General features: G+C 56.3%; 3 protein-coding genes and 1 long non-coding RNA gene across 18 annotated transcripts in view; 2 read left to right on the forward strand and 2 right to left on the reverse strand.

Annotated features, from left to right (window-relative positions):
- Positions 1 to 2147: 2147 nt before the first annotated feature.
- Positions 2148 to 12203, forward strand: LOC128313356 (uncharacterized). Of its 2 annotated transcripts, XR_008293941.1 has the most exons (4): positions 2148 to 2772; positions 6051 to 6163; positions 10564 to 10908; positions 11467 to 12203. It is a non-coding gene; the product is annotated as an uncharacterized LOC128313356 (long non-coding RNA). The 2 variants fall into 2 exon arrangements; XR_008293940.1 differs by lacking the exon at positions 2148 to 2772 and having other exon boundaries at positions 5246 to 6163.
- A 2850-nt stretch (positions 12204 to 15053) lies between these two features.
- CHRNE (cholinergic receptor nicotinic epsilon subunit) lies at positions 15054 to 19313 on the forward strand. Of its 2 annotated transcripts, XM_027047663.2 has the most exons (12): positions 15179 to 15239; positions 15455 to 15597; positions 15680 to 15724; positions 15828 to 15937; positions 16023 to 16178; positions 16297 to 16397; positions 16760 to 16957; positions 17034 to 17148; positions 18357 to 18471; positions 18567 to 18753; positions 18858 to 18964; positions 19050 to 19313. In XM_027047663.2, the coding sequence occupies exons 1-12, from the start codon at positions 15194 to 15196 to the stop codon at positions 19197 to 19199; spliced, it is 1473 nt and encodes a 490-aa protein (XP_026903464.1). In that variant the 5' UTR covers positions 15179 to 15193; the 3' UTR covers positions 19200 to 19313. The 2 variants fall into 2 exon arrangements, with proteins under 2 accessions (XP_053068633.1, XP_026903464.1); XM_053212658.1 differs by having other exon boundaries at positions 15054 to 15239; positions 18858 to 19313.
- CE1H17orf107 (chromosome E1 C17orf107 homolog) lies at positions 16948 to 18470 on the reverse strand. 2 transcript variants are annotated; one of them, XM_027047668.2, is made up of 4 exons: positions 18166 to 18466; positions 17875 to 18066; positions 17491 to 17769; positions 16948 to 17379 (listed from the first exon to the last, which is right to left on the reverse strand). In XM_027047668.2, the coding sequence occupies exons 1-4, from the start codon at positions 18229 to 18231 to the stop codon at positions 17272 to 17274; spliced, it is 645 nt and encodes a 214-aa protein (XP_026903469.1). In that variant the 5' UTR covers positions 18232 to 18466; the 3' UTR covers positions 16948 to 17271. The 2 variants fall into 2 exon arrangements, with proteins under 2 accessions (XP_026903469.1, XP_053068634.1); XM_053212659.1 differs by having other exon boundaries at positions 17491 to 18066; positions 18166 to 18470.
- A 549-nt stretch (positions 19314 to 19862) lies between the features above and the next one.
- The window catches only part of MINK1 (misshapen like kinase 1), a 42304-nt gene continuing 39151 nt past the window's right edge, over positions 19863 to 23015 (reverse strand). For 11 of the 12 annotated variants that reach the window (XM_027047657.2, XM_027047659.2, XM_027047658.2 and 8 more), the window contains 8 exons: positions 22538 to 22705; positions 22290 to 22433; positions 21972 to 22106; positions 21715 to 21815; positions 21493 to 21642; positions 21251 to 21410; positions 21026 to 21165; positions 19863 to 20709 (listed from right to left, as the gene is read on the reverse strand). In XM_027047657.2, the coding sequence (XP_026903458.2) occupies positions 20626 to 20709; positions 21026 to 21165; positions 21251 to 21410; positions 21493 to 21642; positions 21715 to 21815; positions 21972 to 22106; positions 22290 to 22433; positions 22538 to 22705 (1082 nt within the window). In that variant the 3' untranslated portion in view covers positions 19863 to 20625. Of the gene's footprint in view, positions 20710 to 21025; positions 21166 to 21250; positions 21411 to 21492; positions 21643 to 21714; positions 21816 to 21971; positions 22107 to 22289; positions 22448 to 22537; positions 22706 to 23015 lie in introns of those variants that run through there. The other variant, XR_008294382.1, reaches the window with a different exon arrangement.

Here is a 23015-nt window from a genome sequence, read left to right on the forward strand (position 1 = left end):
ACGGACTGAGCCACACAGGCGCCCCTCTTTTAATATAATTGTAGGTTGGCTTGCTCACATTTTATTTAGAATTTTCACATCTAGGGATGCCTGGGTAGGGCTGAGTGGGTCAAGCGTCTGTCTCTCGATAGCAGCTCAGGTCTTTTTTTTTTTTTTCTCCATTTTTGAAAATTTTATTTATATTTTTTTATTAAAAATAGTATGTTGTCAAATTGGTTTCCATACAACACAGTGCTCATCCCAACAGGTGCCCTCCTCGATGCCCATCACCCACTTTCCCCTCTCCGCCACCCCCCCATCAACCCTCAGTTTGTTCTCTGTATTTAAGAGTCTCTTATGTTTGCCTCCCTCCCTCTCTGTCTGAAACTATTTTTCCCCCTTCCCTTCCCCCATGGTCTTCTGTTCAGTTTCTCAGGATCCACATACAAATGAAAGCATATGGTGTCTGTTCTTTTTTGCCTGACTTACTTCACTTAGCATAACACTCTCCAGTTCTATCCACGTTGTTGGAAATGGCATGATTTCATTCTTTCTCACTGCCAAGTAGTATTCCATTGTGTATATAAATCACATCTTCTTTATCCATTCATTGGTTGGTGGACACTTGGGCTCTTTCCATAATTTGGCTGTTGTTGAAAGTGCTGCTATAAACATTGGGGTACAAGTGCCCCTATGCATCAGCACTCCTGTATCCCTTGGGTAAATTCCTAGTAGTGCTATTGCTGGGTCGTAGGGTAGCTCTATTTTTAATTTTTTGAGGAACCTCCACACTGTTTTCCAGAGCGACTGCACCAGTTTGCATTCCCACCAACAGTGCAAGAGGGTTCCTGTTTCTCCACATCCTCTCCAACATCTATAGTCTCCTGATTTGTTCATTTTAGCCTTTCTGACTGGCATAAGGTGATATCTCAGTGTGGCTTTGATTTGTATTTCCCTGATGAGTGAATTGAGCATCTTTTCATGTGTCGGTTGGCCATCTGGATGTCTTCTTTGGAGAAGTGTCTATTCATGTCTTCTGCCCATTTCTTCACTGGATTATTTGTTTTTCAGTGTGGAGTTTGGTGAGTTCTTTATAGATGATAGTAGCTCAGGTCTTGAGCTCAGGTTTATGGGTTCAAGCCCTGCATTGGGCATGGAGCCTACTTATAAAATACAAACTTTTACATCTAAGTTAGAAAATAAAAGTGGCCCATAGATTTCTTTTTCTTTTTTAATTTGGTTTAACATTTATTCATTTTTGAGAGACAGAGAGAGCATGAACTGGGGAGGGGAGAGAGAGAGGGAGACATAGAATCCAAAGCAGGCTCCAGGCTCCAGGCTGACAGCACAGAGCCGGACGCGGGGCTCGAACTCACAACCCATGAGATCATGACCTGAGCTGAAGTTGGACGCTTAATCGACTGAGCCACCTTGAGTTCTGTTTGTTTTGTTTTGTTATCAGAGTTATGCTGCCCTTATAAATTAAGTTAGAAAATGTTACATTCTCTGGGTAAGTTAGAGATTACAGGAATTTTCTGTTCAATGCAGGTTAGGTGGACCCATAAAACCATCTGGACCTGATGCCATTTGGGAGATAGCTTCCTGAATACCTTTCCAATTCCTACTATCATTTTTGGTCTGTTGAGGTTTCTTGAGTCAAATTTTTTGATCCTCCCCCCTTAAGTCAGTTCTGATGTTGAGTCAGTTTTGGTAACTGATATTTTCTTTCTTAATATTTTTTTTTTAAAGATTTTATCTTTAATCTCTGCATCCAGTGTGGGGCTCACACACACAACCCCAAGACCAAGAGTCACATACTCCACTGACTGAGTCGGCCAGGTGTCCCAATTAATTGATATTTTCTAATTAAAATATCTACTTTATGTAGCTGTTCAAATGTAGTATCGCAAGTTTGAACACTTATGCTTTTACCGTTTGTTAAAATCTCCGTATCTGTAGTCATGACCCCTAATGTTTTTTGTATTTTCTTTCTTTTTCTTTTCTCTCTTTCTTCCCACCCCCCATTTTTTTTTCTTCATCGGACTTGCCAAAGATTAGCCTATTTTATTGGACTAGCCAAAGAACCAGATTTATTAGTTTTACTAGTCGATTTCTTTTTTTTCCCCTCTCCCTTTGACGATGAATGTCTACTCCCACCTTTTAATAATTCCTCAGGCCTTGAGCTTACTTTCATGTTCCCTTTCTACCTTCTTGAGTTCTTGAAATCTTAGTTCACTTACTTTCAATCTTCCCTGCTTTTTAGGTAAATCCACTTAATTCATACCTTTCATCTGAGTATGGCATCGTGCTATCTAATATATTTTTTTTAATTTTTAAAAATGTTTGTTTATTTTTGAGATAGAGAGAGACAGAGCGTGAGCAGGGGAGGGGCAGAGAGAGAGGGAGACACAGAATCGGAATCAGGCTCCAGGCTCTGAGCTGTCAGCACAGAGCCCGACGTGGGGCTCGAACCCACGAACTGCGAGATCGTGACCTGAGCCGAAGTCAGATGCTCAATCAGCTGAGCCACCCAGGCGCCCCTGAGGTGCATTTTTAAAGAGCTCTGTGCAGGAAACATTAGTTGGAGGTCTGCTCAAGATCCACTCAACCTTCCTTTTTTTCTTTTGAAAAATCACTTCTACTGCACCCTTAGGATTCTTGGTGGGAATGATTCTATTCGAGCTACGTGAGTGGGCCTCAGCCAGTCACAAGGACCCACACAAGTATCCTCATAGAAGCTGGTCAGAGTCTCCCACCGTGAGAGCGAGACTGGTTCAGGGTCAGAAAGAAAAGGTAAGTGGGTCCCTTCGTAACAAAGCCCAAGGCTTCTGTGGGGTGACTGAAGTAGGCATGCTTTCTCTGGATGTGGGCAGGAAATATGTGACCCTGGATGAGTGATTGAATCATTTTATGATCACAGGGGATAAGGCCCTAGGATGACGCTAATGTCAGGAAAGCTACAACTAAAAAAAAAAAAGAAAAAGAAAAAGAAAATGGCAGGACGCAGGGGGTGGGGCTCAGTCCTTGAGCATCCAGCTTCGGCTCAGATCATTATCTCGCGGTCTGTGAGTTCGAGTCCCGTGTCAGGCTCTGTGCTGACAGCTCGGAGCCCGGAGCCTGCTTCGGATTCTGGGTCTCCCTCTCTCTCTGCCCCTTCCCTGCTCGCACTCTGTCTTTCAAAAACAAATAAATATTGAAATAATTTTTTTTTAAATGGAAAGAAACCATTGACATCACTGAGTGGAAACCTAATTTTTTTTTTAATTGGTGTTGGAATTGTTACTTGCAACATAATAAGCTTTAGGAGGTAAAGATTGCATTTTCCTTTTTTCCTTTTTTTAAGTGTTTTTTTGTTTGTTGAGAGACAGAGCACAAAAATGCTAGCAGGAGAGGGACCGAGAGAGAAGAAAAGAGGATCCCAAGTGCAGGGATCCTATGTGGGGCTCGAACTCACAAACTGTGAGATCATGGTCTGCGATGAAATCGAGGGTTGGATGCTTAACCGACTGAGCCACACAGGCACCCCATTTTTTTTAAGTGGTATTGTTTAGAAACGTATTTAAAATTTTTTTTTCCTTTTTCAAAATATATTTATTTATTTATTTATTTATTTATTTATTTATTTATTTATTTATTTATTTTCTGAGAGAGAGAGAGAGAGAGGGAGAGCAAGCAGGGGAGGGACAGAGAGAGGGAAACAGAGGATCCCAAGCAGGCTCTGAGCTGACAGCAGAGAGCCCGACTCAGGGCTCGAACTCACAAGCCATGAGATCATAACTGGAGCTGAAGTCGGACATTTAACCGACTGAGCCACCCAGGCACCCCCACAAAGGTATTTTTTAAATTTCAGGTAGATTTTTAAAAATGAAACTTTTTTTGAGATCATTATAGGTTCCCAGACAGTCGTAAGAAATAAGAGATCCCGCGTGCCCTTTCCCCAGTTCCAATATCACAACCCAGATACTGACATTGTCCTCACCATAAGGATCCCTCACGATGCCCCTGTATACCCACACATGCTTCCTTCCTACCCCCTGACTCCCACCGCTCTGCTCTTCATTTCTGCCCTCTTGTCACATTAAGAATGTTGGGGCGCCTGGGGGGCTCAGTCGGTTGAGCATCCGACTGTTTCTCAGGTCATGATCTCGCGGTCCGTGAGTTCGAGCCCCGCGTCGGGCTCTGTGCTGACAGCTCAGAGCCTGGAACCTGCTTCGGGTTCTGGGTCTCCCTCTCTCTCTGTGCTCCCCTCTCCCCCTGCTTGAGCTCTGTCTCTCTCTGTCTCAAAAATAATAAACGTTAAAACAATTTTTTTTTAAAAAGAACATTATATAAATGGGATTGTACAGTATATGCCCTCTGGGAGTCGACTCTGTCCGCTCGGCACACTCCCCTGGAGGTCCGCGGTTTGTAGCGTGCACTGGTTTTTATTGCTAGGTAGTATTCCATTGCGGGGAGTACCACAGTGTAACCACTGCCCAACTGAAAGCCGACTGGGCAGATCCCAGTTGTTGGCTGTTACAAATAAATCTGCCACGAATATTCACATACAGATTTTTGTGGGAACATAAAGTCTTTCATTTTCCTGGGAAAATGCCCCCGGAGTGCGGTTTCTGGGTCGGAGGGGAGTTTATCTTTGGGTGTGTCCGGTTAGGGGTTCGCTTGCTTTCTTGCAACGTGTGAGTGTCTGTTTCTTGCCAGATTTGGGTGGTCTTCAGCCATCATTTGAGAACTTTTTTCAGCCTCGTCCTCTTCCTCCTGTTTCTGGGTCTCTGATGACACAACGTCAGATGTTTTGTTAGAGCCCCAGAGGTCCCCGAGACGTTTGTGCTTTTAAGTCTGTTTTCCCTCTGTCGTGCGGAATGGGTGGTTTCTATTGTCGTATCTTCCGGGTCACGGGTTCTTTTCTCTGTTCCCGCATTGTGTTGTGGGGCCCACTCCCTGAGCTGTAATCTCAGCTGTTATGTCTTTCAGCTCTGCGGTCTCCATTTAGTTCCTTAGACCCTCTGTGCCTTTGCTGAAGTTCTGTTTGATCTGTTTCAAGTGCATCCATAATTTCTCATTAAAGCCTTTTTATCGTGGCTGCTTTAAAATATTTTCCAGGGGCGCCCAGGTGGCTCAGTCGGTTAAGCGTCCGACTTCGGCTCAGGTCATGATCTCACGGGTCGTGGGTTCAGGGCCCACGTCAGGCTCTGTGCTGACAGCTCAGAGCCTGGAGCTTGTTCGGATTCTGTGTCTCCCTCTCTCTCTCTGCCCCTCCCCTGCTCACGCTTGCGCGCGCTCTCTCTCTCTCTCTCTCTCTCTCTCAAAAACAAATAAACATCAAAAAAAATAAAATATTCCCCAGAGAACCCTAACACCTCTGTCCTTTGGGAGCCACCTGGGTGAGGATGACCTCCTGGCTGCAGAAATGACTGACGGTCCTGACCCTCCTGGGGCCGCCTGACGCCATCCCAGTGGGGATGGGAAGGGTGCCTCATGGTGGCCAATCTGGGATGGACATCCAGGCTCCCCTGTGGTTACCAGCTGGCTGGGGTGAAAGTCCCTGCTCCCCTACTTGGCCTTCCCAGAGAGTCTGCCAGCCCGGCAGAGATGTTGGGGCACCTGGCGACAAGCCTGGGGAGGGTGCAAATCTAGGCTCAACCTTTGGCTGCTGGTGTGGGGGTGGCCACAGTTTGTCCGTGGTAGAATGTCTGGAATAGAGTGGCCATTTCCCAAGTTCTGCCTTCTTAGGCTACCCCTTTCCTGGTCCTCTGGCTGGAGAGAGCAGGCTTATTATTAATACTACTATTAGGGCGCCTGGGTGGCTCAGTCAGTGAAGCATCTGACTCTGGTCTCGGCTCAGGTCATGATCTCACCATTCATGAGTTTGATCCCTGCATCAGGCTCTGCACTAGGGGTACAGCTAGGGATTCTCTCTCTCCCCCTCTATCTGCCCCTCCCCTGCTAGCTCTCTCTCTCTCTCTCTGTCTCTCTCTCTCGGAATAAGTAAATAAACTTTAAAAAAAATTATACACAAAACCGAAAAAACACAAAGGGCTCATCCCACCGGCAATAAACGTTTTTGTTTCTAGGTTGCGAATTCCTTCACTTCTTGGGTGTATATAGAATGTCCTGGATTTGGTTGGATTTAATGGGCGGAACAGCGAAGCACACACCCATCTTGCCGGAAGCGGAGATCTCCCTGGTGGGCATTGCCACCTTCTGCAGGCTTCTCAATTTCTCACACTTGGCATTAAACATACCGGGTGAGGGTTAATCTTACGGATCCGCTTGGCCCGGATTCCCCACTTGTTAACATTTGGTCTCGTTGGCTTTATTCCTGTGTCTCCTGTGTCTCCGAGGGTTTTCCCTGAACTAACTCGGAGACATTGCCACTGAATTTCGACGTGTGTTGCCTAAAAACAAAGACATTTTCTTACAGAACTGCAGTATGGTTATTAATGTGGAAATTCAATACTGATGGGATAGTATGATCCAATCTGCAGTTCATATTCCCATTTTGTCAATTGTCCAAAAAATGTCCTTTGTAGCTCCCCCCGCCACCCTCCCGCCCACGTCTAGGAACCCATCCGGGACCATAGCTCTTTTGTTTCCCGTAGTTCCCCAAACTGTCTGGATTCTTTACGTCCTTGACATTTTTGAAAACTACAGTCCAGTAATTACGTAGAATGTCCCTCGACTGTGTAGAATTTCCCTCAACTCGTCTGATGCTTCTCACCATTGGATTTGCCGTATGTTTCTCCGGCATGACTGTTACACAAGGGATGTGGCTTTCTGGGGGCATCATATCAGGAAATACTTCATATCAATTTGACCTACTGCGGGGGTGCTGTTAACTTTGATACTTGGTCAAGGTGGAATCCACCGTGCTTTTCCACCGTCGAGATACTGTTTCCTCTTTTCTCACTAAGAAGCAACTTTTGTGGGGCGATGTTCTGACACTATGTAAATATCCTGTTCCTAATTCAACTCTGGCCTGCAAAGTACAGCACCCGTTGGTGACTCTCGTCTGGGCCGATTATTGTAAAACCGTATTTTTAGGTGATTTCAGTTCATTCCGTTTCCTTGTAACCAAAAGAACCCAATGAAAACAGAACATTAGACTCAGAAGCAGGGTTTCGTGGAACTGATCCTGAGTGCTATCGGCTGGAAGGGAATGTTTCTACCCAGTGTTTTCACGGCAAAGCCACTAACTGAGCCTTCTCCTGAGGTCTCTCGGACTCTAAGCGTGGGCCTCGGTCGGTGGGGCGGAATGTGAACTGTGAGCTGTCTAGAATGGATTAGTTACCGTATTGTAAATTCCTATAGGCCTGACAAAACCGTTGTGACACTTTGTTTTAACATCTGTCCACCCCTCTAGCTGGCAAACTTTGGGACAGCAGGCCCTCAGAAACACCGCCCGTGCTCTAAAGGGGTAGACCCTGTTCCATGGGCTGAAGGAGGTGTGGCCACATAAATAAGACACCTCTAGGGGCGCCCGGGTGGCTCAGTCGGTTGAGCATCCGACTCTTGGTTTCAGTTCAGGTCATGATCTCGCAGCTCCGTGGGTTTTAGCCTCGCATCGGGCTCCACACTGGCAGCGTGGAGCCTGCTTGAGATTCTCCCTCTCCGCTGTCTCTGCCCCTCCCCTGCTTGCACCCTCTCTGTCGCTCTCATAATAAATAAACTTAAAAAAAAGAAAGTCCCACCCCAAAGGTCACAGAAATACTCTCCCACGTTTTCATCTGTTAACTTTCTAGTTTTTCACCTTTTGTTTTAGAGCCTTTAATCCACCCGGAGTTTACTTTCGCGTATGGTATGAAATAGGGATACGGCTTTATTTCTTTTTCTCTCTATAGAGGGAGGCAGCCACTTGTGTCTTCTAATCTTTTTTTTTTTTAACATTTATTCATTTTTGAGAGACAGAGACAGAGTGTGAGCGGGGGAGGGGCAGAGAGAGAGGGAGACACAGAATCCGAAACAGGCTCCAGGCTCCGAGCTGTCGGCACAGAGCTGACGGGGGGCTCGAACCCACAAACTCTGGGATCGTGACCTGAGCTGAAGTCAGATGCTTAACCGACTGAGCCACCCAGGCGCCCCTCAGCTCAGGTCTTGATCTCAGGGTCATGGTGGCCGTGAAGACTACTTAAAGACACACACACACACACACACACACACACACAGCAGTTTCGCATTTTTGCCGTAAAGATTTTACATACAGTTAAAGAACATCCTTAATTACTTTGAGTTCTGAATACTTGAGAGACTTTGTTACTGTTGTGAGCGACCTTTTGTTGTCTGTGACTTCGTACCGCGGGGGTGAGGAGAGCTGTTGGTGTTGATGTTTCTTACATCCAGGGAAGTCCCTGACTCTCCTCTTGGTGGCTTATTGTTGCTCTGCAAGGCTTTCCACGTTGGTAATTATACCCTCACATAATTAATCTTTTCCTTTCCTCTGCTTCTTTTATTTTCTTCTCTTAGCGCGTTGGCCAGGACCCCCAGTGTTGCCGTGAAGACAGTCCTGCCTTATTCCTGTTTTTACAGTGAGGGCGTCATGACCCATGTGAACTGGAGATTTTTAAAAGTCCTTTTCAAATTAAGGAAGTTGTTTCCCGAAAAAAAATTTTTTAAGTTTATGTATTTATTTGGGGAGAGAGAGTGTGCGTGGGGGAGAGGCAGAGAGAGAGGAAGAGAGAGAGTCCCAAGCAGGCTCCACACTGTCAGTGCAGAGCCCGACGCGGGGCTCGAACTCACGAACCGTGAGATCGTGACCTGAGCCGAAGTCAGATGCTCAGCCGACTGAGCCACCCGGGCGCCCCTGAGGGTGTTAACTTCTTAACCAGTGGTCTGGAGACGGGCCCTCTCAGGTGGGCCTAGCAGCAGGATGGCATCATCCAGTGGACCTGTCCTTCCGTTTTCCATCCTTAGCACACTGGCTTTCATGTCCCTGTCCTTGTCACCTCATGCTTGCAACATGGCGGGCAGCCTTAAAGGCGTACATCTGCTGGTGACAGGGAAGGAGCAGGGGCACAGCAGTGCCTCACCGTAAGTGACTGTCCTTGTACGAGCAGAGGACAGACTTTCCCGGCAGCCCCATCCCCTGGTCGACTTCTGGCGACATTGGTCAGAAATGGATCGCGGCGTGCTTCTGGCCGCAAGACAGGGCTGCATTCTGAGCGTCTGGCAGACGAGACCGGGGACATTGTGCGTCATCGTGACTCATTCCCCGGGGCCGGGCACGCGCTCCGCGTCTCAACAAGACGGGGCTCTGTTGGGAAGAGAGAAATGACTTCCGCCCTTGCACGTGTGGGACACACTTGACTTAAGTCACTTGACTTAATTGGCAGTTTCTAGTTCGGTCAACTTTTGGGTTTGGTTGGCCCATATTTTATGGAGGATTTTTCACATTTATGTTCAGAAGTGAATGAGGCCTGTGTTTTTATTTTCTCGTGTTCACCTTAGCTGAAGCGAGAAGTTCGTAAAACGAGTTGGCTTGCCGCCTTCTTCTTCTATTTTCGGGAGAACTTGTGTGAAATCAGATGATCGTGCCTTGAAAATTTGGGAGAACTAAGGGCTCCTGGGTGGCTCAGTCGGTGAAGCGTCGGACTTTGGCTCAGGTCATGGTCTCGCGGTCCGTGAGTTCGGGCCCCGCGTCGGGCTCTGTGCTGACAGTTCGGAGCCTGGAGCCTGTTTCCGATTCTGTGTCTCCCTCTCTCTCTGCCCCTCCCCCGCTCATGCTCCGTCTCTGTCTCCAAGAAAGAAAGAAAGAAAGAAAGAAAGAAAGAAAGAAAGAAAGAAAGAAAGAAAGAAAGAAAGTAAGTTTGAGAGAACTCACCTATAAAGCTACCGTGGCGTTGGGCTGCTGTGGGGGCCAGGCTTTCGCTGCCTTCTCACTGCTGCCCTCTACCTCAGGGTACTGACATCCCTACTTTTACATACAAAGTGGCACTTACCTTTGATAATGAATGAATAAGAATGAATAAAAACAAAACCCAGGTTTGGGATAAAGTGAAGACAATTTCCTGTTTCAGATTCTTGCCCAACAGAGCGTCTCCCCATGTTTAGGTGATGTGGTTAAAGAAATCACGATCAGATACAGGAATCTGTTTTCTCTACGTTTAGACCGCAGGGAGAAAATTAATTTCACTTTGATCATATGTGAATCAGTTTTACATATTATTAAATAGACAGGATCAAACGAGGGACATCGTCTGGCTCAGTCTTATTTAAAAAGAAAATCTTTTTTTTTTTTTTTTAATGTTTATTTTTGAGACAGGGAGACAGAGCGTGACCGGGGGAAGGTCAGAGAGAGGGAGACACAGAATCCGAAGCAGGCTCCAGGCTCTGAGCTGTCAGCACAGAGCCCGACACGGGACTCGAACTCACAGACTGTGACCTGAGCTGAAGTCGGACGCCTAACTGACTGAGCCCCCCAGGTGCCCCTCTGGTGGACTTTTAAAAAAAACAACCCTTGAGCTCCACTTACTTTCAATATGACTCGTATAGATACTATGTGTTAATACCAGAAGAATCAAAAGTCAGTAAGAGGCTCGGAGTATGAAATCTTGGATCTAATTCGCAACATTTTATAACTGTCTCTTGCAGCCTTTTTGTGTGAAGAGTGTGGCTTCAGCCGACTGCTGAGGAGCCTGGAGTTCTTGGCCGTGGTTTTTTCCTCTGAGTCGGAATCATTTTCTCCCCGGGCTTCCAGAATCACCAGAGGAATCTTCATGGCAGAATCTACAAGCCGCGCCACCTTCTCTCTCTGAAGCCAAGCCCACGACGCCCTAGAAACTTCCCTGGAACGTCCTGTCTGTGCCTGGCTGATGCGGAGACTTGCCGCCCCGGTTCACCTTCTTGTCGCCTCTGTTCTGAGAGGAGAAGGCGATTTGAGCTCTCGTATGACGAGGCGCCCAGAAACCACCACGGACTTCCTTCTTTCCTGCACCGGTAAGTCCCAAGGACTTTTGTTTTCTTCTGTAGCCAAGTTGAGTAAAGAGGTCGCCTCCCGGGGAGGGGGCGCAGCACGCGGCCTCCTGGGCCTGGGGCAGCCACCCCCTACTTTCTCGCTCTCGCCCCCACCCCTGCCATCTCTCTCTCTCATTTCATTTTTTTTTCTTTTTTTAATCTTTACCACCTACGTCTTTTTCTGCTCTGGTCCGCTCATGGCCTTGTCTCCCCGCCAGGAGTCCCTCCCCCGCCACCTGTCGGTGTTTTTACACCTGGGGAGGGACCCAGCAGCCCCGGGGGTTCAGCACCTCGCCAGCCTCTTAGGGCTTTCTGCCAGCTCTGTAGGGACAGAGATGAGCCGCTCTTGGGCTGCGGGCATCTGCTCCCGGTTTGTCTTCGCTGGCCTGTGGTTTTCTATTTTTGACCCTACGGAAACTTTTCTTTTTCTTTATGGTCTCCGATTTGGGGCTCCAGGGAAGGGGAGGAAGGCCTCCCTCGCTCCAAGATGACAAATGCTGGCTTTACCGTAGGCCTTTCTTGGTGTCGTTTTACATGCAGGTGTCCGACCTCCCCCCGTCCCCAGCAGTCGACAGCTGAGGGTCTGCTGGTATTTTGATGATTGTTTCCAGCTGTCCCAGCGGGACTTATTTGATTAAGCCTCGTTTTCTACATCAAATGTACCACTCTGCCTTCATCGTATGGCAGATTCTCGTACACTGGAACAAAAAACCGACCTTCTCGATCAGCACACGTGAATCGAAATAATGAATAGGTGTTTTCACCTATTGGTTTGGCAAACAAATTTTTTTTTTTTTTTTTTTTAGTTTGAGGCTATGCTGTCCTGGGGAAGGAGTAAGACAGCGTTCTTGTGCTCTGTCGGCCTGAGGGGTGCCAGGGGGCACGTGCTTTTGTGAACAATTTGGCAAAAGTCACCAACAGTTTTTTGTTTTTTAAATGCACGAACTTTATTTGTTTAACCTTTATTTTTGAGAGACACAGAGACAGAGACAGAGTGTGAGCAGGGAAGGAGCAGGGAGAGAGGGACACACAGAATCTGAGGCAGGCTCCGGGCTCCGTGCTGTCAGCCCAGAGCCCGATGCGGGGCTCTAGCCTGCGAGCTGTGACATCATGACCTGGACCCAAGTCAAAAGCCAGACGCTTAGCCCCCGGAGCCAGCAGGAGCCCTACTTTTTTTGTAAACACACATTACTCTTCTAGGTTCCCTGTTCCCTTCCATCCTTCCCTGTTCCAACACAGGGACACGTAGGTTGTGGCGACTGGAAGAAAACCAGAATAATTCCAACTGCAGGATAGTGGTCACTGCCGAGAAGGGGGGGGTTCAATCAGGGAGGGCACAGAGTGGCTTCCGAGGACAGTTACGTTCTATCTCTTGGCCTGGGTGGTGGGCACACGAGTGCTTATTATTGCTTTCTTACCTGTACACGTCTTCTATCCACACGTGTAGGGGAGATATACTTTATGATCTGAACAAAAGGTGCTTATTACGGGGCGGGGCGGGGGGCAGTACCTTACCCTCAGAGTTTAGGTTGACTTGACTTGACCTCAATGCCGTTAATTTGCTCCTGTCCTTCAGACCTTCCGTTCCCACTCTGCAGGTTCCTGCTTTATGCTTTTCCAGTTTTCTGTATTCCGCCGTCTCCTGGACTCCTTACTACTTGGTTCTCAACACCACCGACCCGTGAACCTATCCCAATAATGTCCCCCCGGGACGCGGAGAGCAGGAAAATGCCTTCTTCTATGAGCAAAGAAATGGTTCGGACCTAGGCGAGAACGGAATTAGAATCACCGAAGCTCGTTTTTATGAAGGACGCGCTGTGTGCCAAGCTGCCCGCGAGGTCTGGGGACAGCGGGGACCCTGCGTCTCTACAGTCCGGCCGGGGGCTTCCCTTCTTGTCGATGCTGGTGAGTGGATGGCGGGTGCTGCCGCCGGGCTATCTGGGGACAGGTTTCCGTGTCTGCGGCGGGGAAGACGTAGGATCGGTGTAATCGATTTGAAAAGCACGGGTTACGGTCTTGCTGTCAGAAGGGTTTTCTGGGTCTCGTGTTAGGGGGCATTTCTGTTTTCTTTCTACTAGTTGATTCCTTTTTTTAATGCCATTTTTCAGTCAAGAAAGGGGGGGAGTCTCGTCTCTGCTTGACTCTGTATCCGAGGCGCAGTCTCTCTCTCCACGTGGAGACCACGCTGCCCCCCCTCCCCACCCCGCACCGAAGCGTCCCCTCCTGTGGCCCCCACGGCAGAGGGCGCCGGCTTCCTGACATTCTCCGGGAAGGGCTTCCTTTGGCCTGGCTTGGGCTGGGTGTCCTCCCCCGGACCCATCAACCCTGGCCGGAGGGCGGGCGTCTCTAAGCACCTGGCAGACCCTCTGGGGACACCGGGCCGCTCCCTCGGCCTCACGGCGCTAGGCAGAGGGCAGCGGGAACGAGGACTGAACGGGCTGCATCCGTAGAGGGCGGCCAAGAGGTGGGTCTGGGGCCAAGACCTGGTGGAAGGACCCGCGAGACAGCCACGACCGCACCACCGAGGGGCTCACGGAGGGAACCGGCGGCGGCTCAGGAGCCAGAGGAGCACAGAGCGGAGCAGCAGCAGGAGACTTGGGTCATCCGAGCTGCAGGTGGGGCCGATGCTCGGAGTGCAGGGCAGCTGAGCGACACGGTGCCCGGCCCACGGCGCCCGTGACTCTTGCTTTTTACCCTTGGGCCCGTTCGGGGTCACCAGCCACGGCTCTCCTGCCTTGAGGCCACGGTTTATTCGCGCCTAGAATCGGGGCGGCCGGCCCAGAGCAGGGGACCCGTTAAGGGTGCCCGTTAATGCCTGAAGACGTCTCTGCTTTATCAGAACCCTCGGCCCGGGCCCGAGCGGCAGCGCAGATCTGAGCCCACACGCCGCTCGGCCACCTGCAGGGGGGGAGCGGGGGCCCGACGGGTCCCCCGGGGGGGGGGGGGGCTGGACACGCCGGACGGCAAGGAACGCGTCAGCAGGATGCGTGGGCAACGGCCCAGCTGCGCGGACCCTCACAGGTAGAGGGAGGGGACCCCCAAACGACGGCCGTGCACGTGTTCTGCGAACACAGGTGCTCGCGGTCAGGAAAGCCGATCGACGGTCCCGTGTGTTACTGCCATTACACCTGTGTGACCGCGGACCCGACGGAGTCCTGTTTCGCACCTACGGGGACCGCTTTCCCGCACCGCTGTGAGGAAGCAGTAGGTAAGACACGGCACCCCCACTCCCTGAGGAAACACCAAGAGCTCCTCAAAAAGGTCTCTGGCACCCTCCCGAAGCAGGGTTCTTTGGGGGTGGGATCTGAGAACACGAATTGTGAGCGAGCACCTCAGGTGACAGGCCGGTCCAAGGAGACTTTAGGACAAACACTCTAAGAATCCGTAAAGTGTCTGGGGGGCGGGGCGGGGGGGGGCACCTGGGTGGCTCAGCGGGTTAAGTATCTGACTTCAGCTCAGGCTCAGGTCATGATCTCCCCGTTCGTCAGTTCCGGCCCTGCATCGGGCTGTGCTGACAGCTCGGAGCCCGGAGCCTGCATCGGATTCTGGGTCTCCTTCTCTCTCTGTCCCTCCCCTGTCTGTGCTCTCTGTCTCTCTCTCAAAAACTAAACATTAGAAAAAAGTCTGCCCCTCCCCCGCCCCAAGACCACATGTATCACCACCTGCGGCCACGAGGTGGCAGCAGGGAGAACCAGCGCCCAGAGAGGAGCCGCGGGGGGGGGGGGGGGGGGGGCCCACCTGGGACCGAGGTTTACTGCTGAGTAATCCCCCGTGGCCGCCTGCCTCGTTACCCTATCTTTGTGCAGACTCTGCCAAACCGCAGGCAGAAACTGCATTGGCGTGACCCTCGCTGGGCCGTGTAGGTGGTGACAAGGTGCGTGTTCCACGCTAGTGACAGGAGGCCACGGATGTCACCTGCACAGGCAACTTACTCCAGGGACACGTGCGGGGTACTACCCCGCCCCCACCGCCGGGCTTGTGGTCCCAGGTGCTTCTAAAGGACCCCCACCTGCACCGGGCTTCTTGAGTCACGAGGATCGGGTCCGCGGCCCTCGAGCTGGACGCTCACCAGGCAGAGGATGCTGGGATGGGGCAGCTGCCTCTGGAAAGGGCCAAGTCCTCTCTGGCTGCAGGAGCAGCAGCGGCAGCAGGGGGTGGGGTGGGGAGGATTAGGTGACAGTCCCCTACCCAGCCCGGAACTAACACCTCCGCTTACTCCCTCTCCCAACCTCAACGCTCAGAATAACCCCGAGGACCGGACGGCGGGATGGCGGGGGCTCTGCTGGGTGCCCTGCTCCTCCTGGAGCTCCTCGGTAAGCACAGGGGTGGGACACACGCACGGGACAATGACACAGGGCACAGGACAAAGACAAGGGGCCGAGAAGGAGGCTGAGGCCCGAAACTTGGTCCCCAGGCTCGGTATGTGGTTCGGGAGGCGGGGAGATCACAGAGCCTCAGAGACAGACGCAGAGGCAAAGGAGGCCCCCAGCCCCGTCCCCGCGGTGAGCCCAGGTGACCCCATCCCCAGGTGGAGGTGACGGCAAGAACGAAGAGCTACGTCTCTACCACCATCTTTTCGACAACTATGACCCAGAACGCCGGCCGGTGAAGGAGCCTGAAGACACTGTCACCGTCACCCTCAAGGTCACCCTGACCAACCTGATCTCACTAGTAAGATACTTCCGCCTGAAACCCCAAATTCTGTGTGTGACCCTGGGGCCCCGCCCCGACCACCCCGATCCCCCACCTGCAGAACGAGAAAGAGGAGACCCTCACCACCAGCGTCTGGATTGGAGTCGTGAGTCCCACGTGGGGAGCAGGGTGAGGTCTGGTGCGGGGACCCCTCTCCCCCAGGCCCCCGTGGGGCCCCGGGGCGCACGTGTTTCCATCCCACCCCTCAGGACTGGCAGGATTACAGACTCAACTTCAGTAAGGACGACTTCGGGGGCATAGAAACCTTGCGGGTCCCTTCGGAGCTCGTGTGGCTGCCTGAGATCGTGCTGGAAAACAAGTGAGCGCTGGGCCAGGGCAGCGGAGGCCGGGAGGGTGAGGGGGTCGCGGCCGCGCGCAAACGCCGCGTTTCCCGGAGTCCACAGCATCGACGGCCAGTTCGGCGTGGCCTACGACGCCAACGTGCTGGTCTACGAGGGCGGCTACCTGAGCTGGCTGCCCCCGGCCATCTACCGCAGCAGCTGCGCCGTGGAGGTCACCTACTTCCCCTTCGACTGGCAGAACTGCTCGCTCGTCTTCCGGTGCGGCCACACGCTCAGAGGCGGGGGCGGTTGCGGGGCGGCGAGACGGGGGTGGGGGTGGGGCTGGGCGCAGCCCGGGTCCCAGCAGCCCGGGTCTGTGCCGGCCCTGGCCCCGCAGCTCGCAGACGTACAACGCCGGAGAGGTGGAGTTCGTCTTCGGCGTGGATGAGGAGGGCGAGACCATCAGCAACATCGACATCGACACCGAGGCGTACACTGGTGAGGCCCCCTTCTGCTCCGAAAACCCGCCTCTAGACGGGGCCCAGACAGGGGACACTCGCCGAGGGGGGCTGCCCCGGGCCACCGACACTGGGCCTTGGCTTTGGCAGCCGGGCTCGACCTTGACCCCCCCTCCCGAAACCACCCTCGACAGTGAGCCCGGCACGACTTCCTTGGCCTGCGTCTGTTGTGCACCTGCACCGGGCGGGCCCGTCTAGCCCGAACCGCCTTCGCCTGTCGCCCGCCGCGCCACCCAGACCACTAGGGGCGGGCCGGCCGCAACGGCGCCCTCTGCCCAGAAACCGGGGGCCCGCGGCCAGGCGTGGGGCCCACGAGGGCTGACCGCGCCTCCCACCCCGCAGAGAACGGCGAATGGGCCATCGATTTCTGCCCCGGACTGATCCATCACCACGGGGGCTCCGCGGACGACCCGGGGGGCATTGACGTCGTCTACACGCTCATCATCCGCCGGAAGCCACTCTTCTACACAATCAACATCATCGTGCCCTGCGTGCTCATCTCGGGCCTGGTGCTGCTCGCCTACTTCCTGCCGGCGCAGGGTAAGGGGCCGCCGGGACCCCAACCCCGGCCTCGCCGCTGGGAGCGGGACCCGCTCTCACCGGCCTCTCCCTCCAGCCGGCGGCCAGAAGTGCACCGTGTCCATCAACGTCCTGCTGGCGCAGACCGTCTTCTTGTTCCTGATCGCCCAGAAAACCCCCGAGACGTCGCTGAGCGTGCCGATGCTGGGCAGGTGAAGGCAGAGGGCCGCGGAGGAGCCCACGCGTGCGCGGGGCCAGCGTGTGGGGGCGGGGCCGGGGGCGCGGCCAAGGGCGCGCGAAACCCGGAGCTGCTCTGGGTCGGTCCCATCTGGGCTTTATTGGAAGGCGGGGCGGGGCTGCGGCGGCGGCGGCGGCGGCGGGTTCTCTGATCCCCCGTTCTCCGCGCTGCCACTGGATGCCACCTGGAGGTCTCCAGAGTATCTCTGTCGGGGGCGGGGCGGCTCAGTGCCTCCCACCCCAGCCCCACCGCCTCCAGCCCCCAACTCCTCCCCCCCCCCCCCCCCCCCCCCCCCCCCCCGCCATCCAGAACTCACCTGTTCCCCGGGGGTCCCCAGGCCCAGCTGACGTCGCCACTGCTGCAGGAGGGAGGCGGACCCCTGCAGGCCCCGCCCGCACAGGCACAGCCACGCCCCCTGCAGTGCGAGCCGGGCGCTAGTGCCCGCAGCTGCCCCCGCGTGCCGCGCCCCCCGGACCGCGGCCCGGGCCACCCGGGCCAGCGCTCCGCCCGGATCCCCGGCGCCCCGGGCTGGGCCCGAGCTGCCGGCGCCGCCGTCCAGCCGCCGCACCTCCTGCTGCAGCCACAGGGCGGAGATCTGCCGTTGAGGGGGTGGGGGGGGAAGGAGGGTGTAGGAGTTGGTGGGGACGCAGGGGTCCCTGTCCCCCTTTCCCGCCCTTCCGCAGCCCCCCCCGCGCCCCACCTCGAGCAAGGTGGCGCCGAAGCTCACGACGCTGGCCGCGGCTTCTCTCAGCACCAGCCCCAGGGTGGGCTTCGGGGCATGCGGCCGCTGCGACTCCAGGGACTCGAGCTCCCTGAACCTCTGCTCCAGAAATTCATGGGCCGCGGCCACAGCGAGTTCCAGGGAGGACGGGAGCGGGGGCTGCAGGGCCACCTGGAGGAGGAGCAGGGGCAGCGGGGCCGTCGGGTCACGGGGTGGGGGCACCGGAGACCTCCCAAGGCCTCGGGCTGCCAGCCTTGGGCGCAGTCTCACCTCCGTGGAGCTGTGGAAGTGGTAGACCCACAGCAGGGTCTCCAGGGAGCTGGGGGTCCCCTGCATGGCCGGCGGCGGCGGAAGGAGGGCCACCGGGGCACGCGTCCGGTCCCGCCGCCGGAGAGGGTCGTTTGTGAGGTCACAGGCCGGGCCGCGGGCCGCAGTGGGGTCACGCGCGGCGGGCTCCGCAGGTACCTCATCTTCGTCATGGTGGTCGCCACGATCATCGTCGTGAATTGCGTCATCGTGCTCAACTTGTCACTGCGGACGCCCACCACGCACGCCGCGTCTCCGCGGCTGCGCCACGTAAGCGCGGGGCGGGGTGGGCGGCCCGGGTGGGCGGGGCGCGTGGCTCCGGCGGGGGGGCGGGGCCGCGAGCTCGCCCCGCCCCCCGCCGCCAGGTCCTGCTGGAGCTGCTGCCTCGCCTCCTGGGCTCCCGTGCGCCGCCCGAGCCCCCCCGGGCCGCCTCGCCGCCCCGGCGCGCGTCGTCGGTGGGCCTGCTGCTCCGCGCCGAGGAGCTGATACTGAAAAAGCCGCGGAGCGAGCTCGTGTTTGAGGGGCAGAGGCACCGGCATGGGCCCTGGACCGGTGAGCGGGGAGGACTCCGGGCGGGTCGGCGCGGGCGCCCGCGGCGGGGCGGGCTTCCCAGTGACCACCACCCCCCCCCCTCCCCGCCCGGGCGTCCCCACCAGCCGCCCTCTGCCAGAGCCTGGGCGCCGCCGCCCCCGAGGTCCGCTGCTGCGTGGACGCCGTGAACTTCGTGGCCGAGAGCACGCGAGACCAGGAGGCCTCCGGCGAGGTGCGGCAGGCACGGGAGGGCGGGGCGGGTGCTGGCTCGGGGGAGGCCCCTTCCCGGCCCCAGCCGGTGCCTGCTCCCTCCCCAGGAGGTGTCCGACTGGGTGCGCATGGGGAAGGCCCTCGACAACGTCTGCTTCTGGGCCGCCCTGGTGCTCTTCGGCGTGGGGTCCAGCCTCATCTTTCTGGGGGGCTACTTCAATCAAGTGCCCGAGCTGCCCTACCCGCCGTGTATGTAGACGGCTCTTCCACCGCCTCCGGGAGGAAACCGGGCGTGAAAAAACCAAGTTGCGGTCGCTGCCGTAGTGGGATTCTTTCCCAATGCCGATAATAAACCCGGGCCTTTCCGTCTCCAGAGGAGTCGTGTGCGCACACGCGTGGGTCTGGCCACCGGGCAGGGGGCAGAAGCAGAGGGCAGACGGTTCGGGCAGGCTCTTGGGTGCCAGTCCGGAAACGGCTGCCCGCCCCTCCGCTCAGCCTTGCTGACCTCCCAGCTCTTCTGAGGCCCTCGTCCCGCGTTACCCTCCAGCCCTGTGAGCTTCTGAGCGCTCTTTATCCCTTGATTAACCAAAGCAAAGACGCCCCTTGGCAGGACTTGAAGGAAGCCCGGCCCTTCCCTGTTGGAGTGGGCAGGGGCCACAGGCTCTCAGCAAAGGTTCCCTTCCCCGCCCCCCCCCCCCCCCCCCCCCCGCCACAGGGTAAGGCCGAGGGTGCCCTGGGGCACCCTCAGTCACTTCTGATTTACCCAGCATGGCCCCCCTGACCGCTTCCACCAAAACCCACTCATGCAGCTTCTGCCCCGCCCCGTCTGCCCCCTCTCCCCCACCTCTGCTGGCTTATCCTGGCTGGTGTCCAGGACGGGGAGAGAAAACGGAAATAAAAGGGGGCCCGAGATGGTGGGAGCTGGTTGAATTGTCTTTATTAACAAACGGAATATCCAAGGCCACTACATTGAGGGGGGGCGGGGCTACTTGCTGCTCACACTATATACAGAGGCAAGCAAGGGGGTGCAAAGGGGGTGAGAGCTCCCTGCTCCCTCCCGCCACCAGGGAAGGACAGAAGCTAGAAAGAAATGGGGTCGGAAAGGGGGAAATGTTTTGGCTGGCGGGGTCCCCCCTCCATTCCCTGGGGTTTGGGGGGAGGGGAATCATTAAAGTGCTTTCAGAAAATGAGGAAATGGTCCCTGCCCCTGGAGTGGCTGGTGACCCCCCCCCTAAAACCTAGGGCCCAGCGACCCCCCCCAGGGTCTGGTACATTCAAGGGGGGAGCCGGCTCCCCTGACGTGCAAATGAAGGGGCCCAGGGCCCTGCCCAGTCAGCAGCAGTGGGGGACCGGGCCTGAGCGCCCCCCCCCCCCCCAGCGCTCTCCTCTGAGATGGAGAAAAGGGGGGTGGGGCTAGGCCCACTCAATTCCTGGTGAGGGGAAGCTGTGCCTCTCCCCAGAAGCTGGGACAGGCACAGGTTTTGGGGGGAGAACCTATCGGGGAAAGAGGATGGTCACGTGATCACAAAAGCATCAGGGGTCAGAGGTCACGTTCCCAGCAGGCTCCAGTGAATCAAACCAGTAAAAAGCAAAAGCCCAGGGAGGGGAAAGAAGGGCGGCCTGGGGAGTCTGGCTGTGGTAGGGAGAGCTGGGTCCACTGGGGCAGCCCCAGCCCGGGCCCCGTCACCAGTTCATGATGCAGTTCCGATTCAGGGTCATGAAGTAAACCTGGCTGCTGCCCCCGGAGCGGACAGAGGCAAAGAACACCTGGGTGGGGTAGGAAGGGGGGGGGGGGGGTGTGTCTCAGCCAGGAGACAGAGCCAGAGAGAAGCTGCTGCGAGTAGCCTCTCAGAGAGCCCCGCGCCCTCCCCTCGAAAGGCAGAGGTGCTTGGTGATGGGGGCGGGGAGGGGGGGCAGCCGCAGGCCTCCTGGGTGTCCAGGGCGCTCTCAGGGACGGAGGGCGAGGAAGGGCGGGCTGTGACGCAGGCTATGCCCCCTGGACCCCGTCTCCCGAAGATCCCCCAGCCCCCACCCCCGGCACCCCCCCTCCGGCTCCGGGGCCGGAGGGCAAAGGGCCTCCCACCTTGTCGTTCCGCTCACACAGGAACTTAAGCCTCTGGGCTCGTTTGTGCATGAAGACGCCGTCCAGGTGGCCCGTCTCCACGGAGCGGATCTCAATGGCTTTCTCGCCCCAGCCCATGATCTGGTTGGAGCAGATGTAGGCTGGGGGAGAAGGGGGTCGGGCGGCAGTGAGTGGGCCACGGCCCGCCGCCCACCCCGGGGCAGCCTGGGGGCGGGGCCCACTCACCCACAGAGGTGGGCATCTCTCCCCACTGCAGCACCACGTCCTTGATGATGCGCCCGTACGTGTTCACGTACACGCCCTCGTCCTCGTAGCACAGGAGCATCTCCATGCCGTCCGTGTTGGGGAGGAAGATGATGGCGTGGGGCGTGATCTGGCTCTGGATCTGGGGACGAGAGCATGCGTTGCCCGCGTGTCCAGAGCCCGGGGTGGCGGTCGCGCTCCTCCCGAAGCCCCGCCAAACTTACATGCACGGGGATGTAGATGTCGTAGCTGTTCCCCGAGTCGACATCCACAGCGTGGAAACCGGCACTGGAGCCGTAGATGACCTTGAGCCGCTGACCCTCCTCCACGGTCAGGTCGACCAGCAGAGGGCGGTGAGGGAGGTCTGCAAAGGACTGTGGAGGAGAGAAGGGCTCAGGGATGCGGCCAGGGTGCTGGGCCGGCGGAGGGGCTGCGGTGGGGACTACCTTGAAGGCCATGAACTTGTGGTAGGGCTTGGGGGCCCAGGCATACACCTCCACGGAGCTCTTCAGGGCGATGACCAGGAACTTAATGCGCTCGTATTTCACTGGGGGCAGGGAAGAGGAGTCCCACGGGTCGGTCACCAGACCCCAAACCCAGTCGCCCAGCCTCTGGCTTCGAGGCTCAGCCACTAAGCTCAGGGCCCCCTTTCCGTCTTCTCGTAAAGCAACGCGCCCTGGCCACCGCGTTGAGCCCTCCTCACCCACGCGGTAGTGCCCGCAGCCCTCCATGTCGCCCACAGTGGTCCAGCCCTGCTTCTTCTCCACTTCCGGATCGTTGTGCAGAATCTTGTTCCGGAGCCAGGACAGGTAATACACCCGCAGTTTGTTCCTTTTCCCTGAAGGGAGGACACAACACCCCGTCACCCGAGGTGCAGCATCCACCTCTGCGCCATCCTTCCCCTGCCCCCCCCCCACAGGGGCTGAGCAACCGCGGCCCCGCCTCCGGGCCCTCCTCCCAGGCTGCAGGCGGCCGCCGGGCAGCCCAGAGCGGAGCCCTCCCCCCGCCCCCCTCCCCACACCTGAGATGGTGATGAGCAGGTTGAGCCCCTCTAGCACGTCCATTTGCTGGAAGCGCCGCCGCCCGATGAGCCCGTACACCTTGCCCTGCCCGCTTCGGTCCAGCAGCATCAGACCGTTCTCGGTGCCCACCAGCAGGTTGACGCCTGCAACGGGAGCCCTTGGGCAGATGAGAGGCAGCCAGGCCCTCACCCGACCGGGAGCCCCGGGGTGCGCCGGACCCCTCTTTTCCTTCCTGGCCCTGGCTTACCCCAAAGGGCCGCACAGAGGATCTCGGAATTGAATCGCTTCTTGTATTTCCGGATCTCGGGGGTCTCGCTGTGGGCCCGGGTGTTGGTGGGGTTCACGTTGACCACGGAGCCTTTCCGCACGTCGTACTGGAGCTGATCAAGCCGACCGCCCTCTCCCCCGACCAGGGCTGCCGGGAAGAGGAGAAGGGGGAGGGGAGGAGGGCTGTAGCCCCCTCCCCTGTCCCTCCTGAACCCAGCCCTACATCTGGTGGAGGCCCCTGCGAGCGAACGAACGAACGAACGCTCAGCAGGAAAGGGGAGGGAGGAGAAGGAGCAAATGGCCTCAAACAATCCGTATCCAGTCAGGTGCCGGGGCCACTCTGAGCATTTTTCCTCGCGGCTCTAAGGGGCCTTAGGCGCCCTTGCTGCCTCTGTGCCAGGGTAGGGGCGTCGGGCCAAAGCGGAGGCCACCACTGCCTCCTAAAGCTGCGCCATCAG

Source organism: Acinonyx jubatus, chromosome E1, assembly GCF_027475565.1.
Source record: "Acinonyx jubatus isolate Ajub_Pintada_27869175 chromosome E1, VMU_Ajub_asm_v1.0, whole genome shotgun sequence".
Taxonomy (NCBI): domain Eukaryota; kingdom Metazoa; phylum Chordata; class Mammalia; order Carnivora; family Felidae; genus Acinonyx; species Acinonyx jubatus.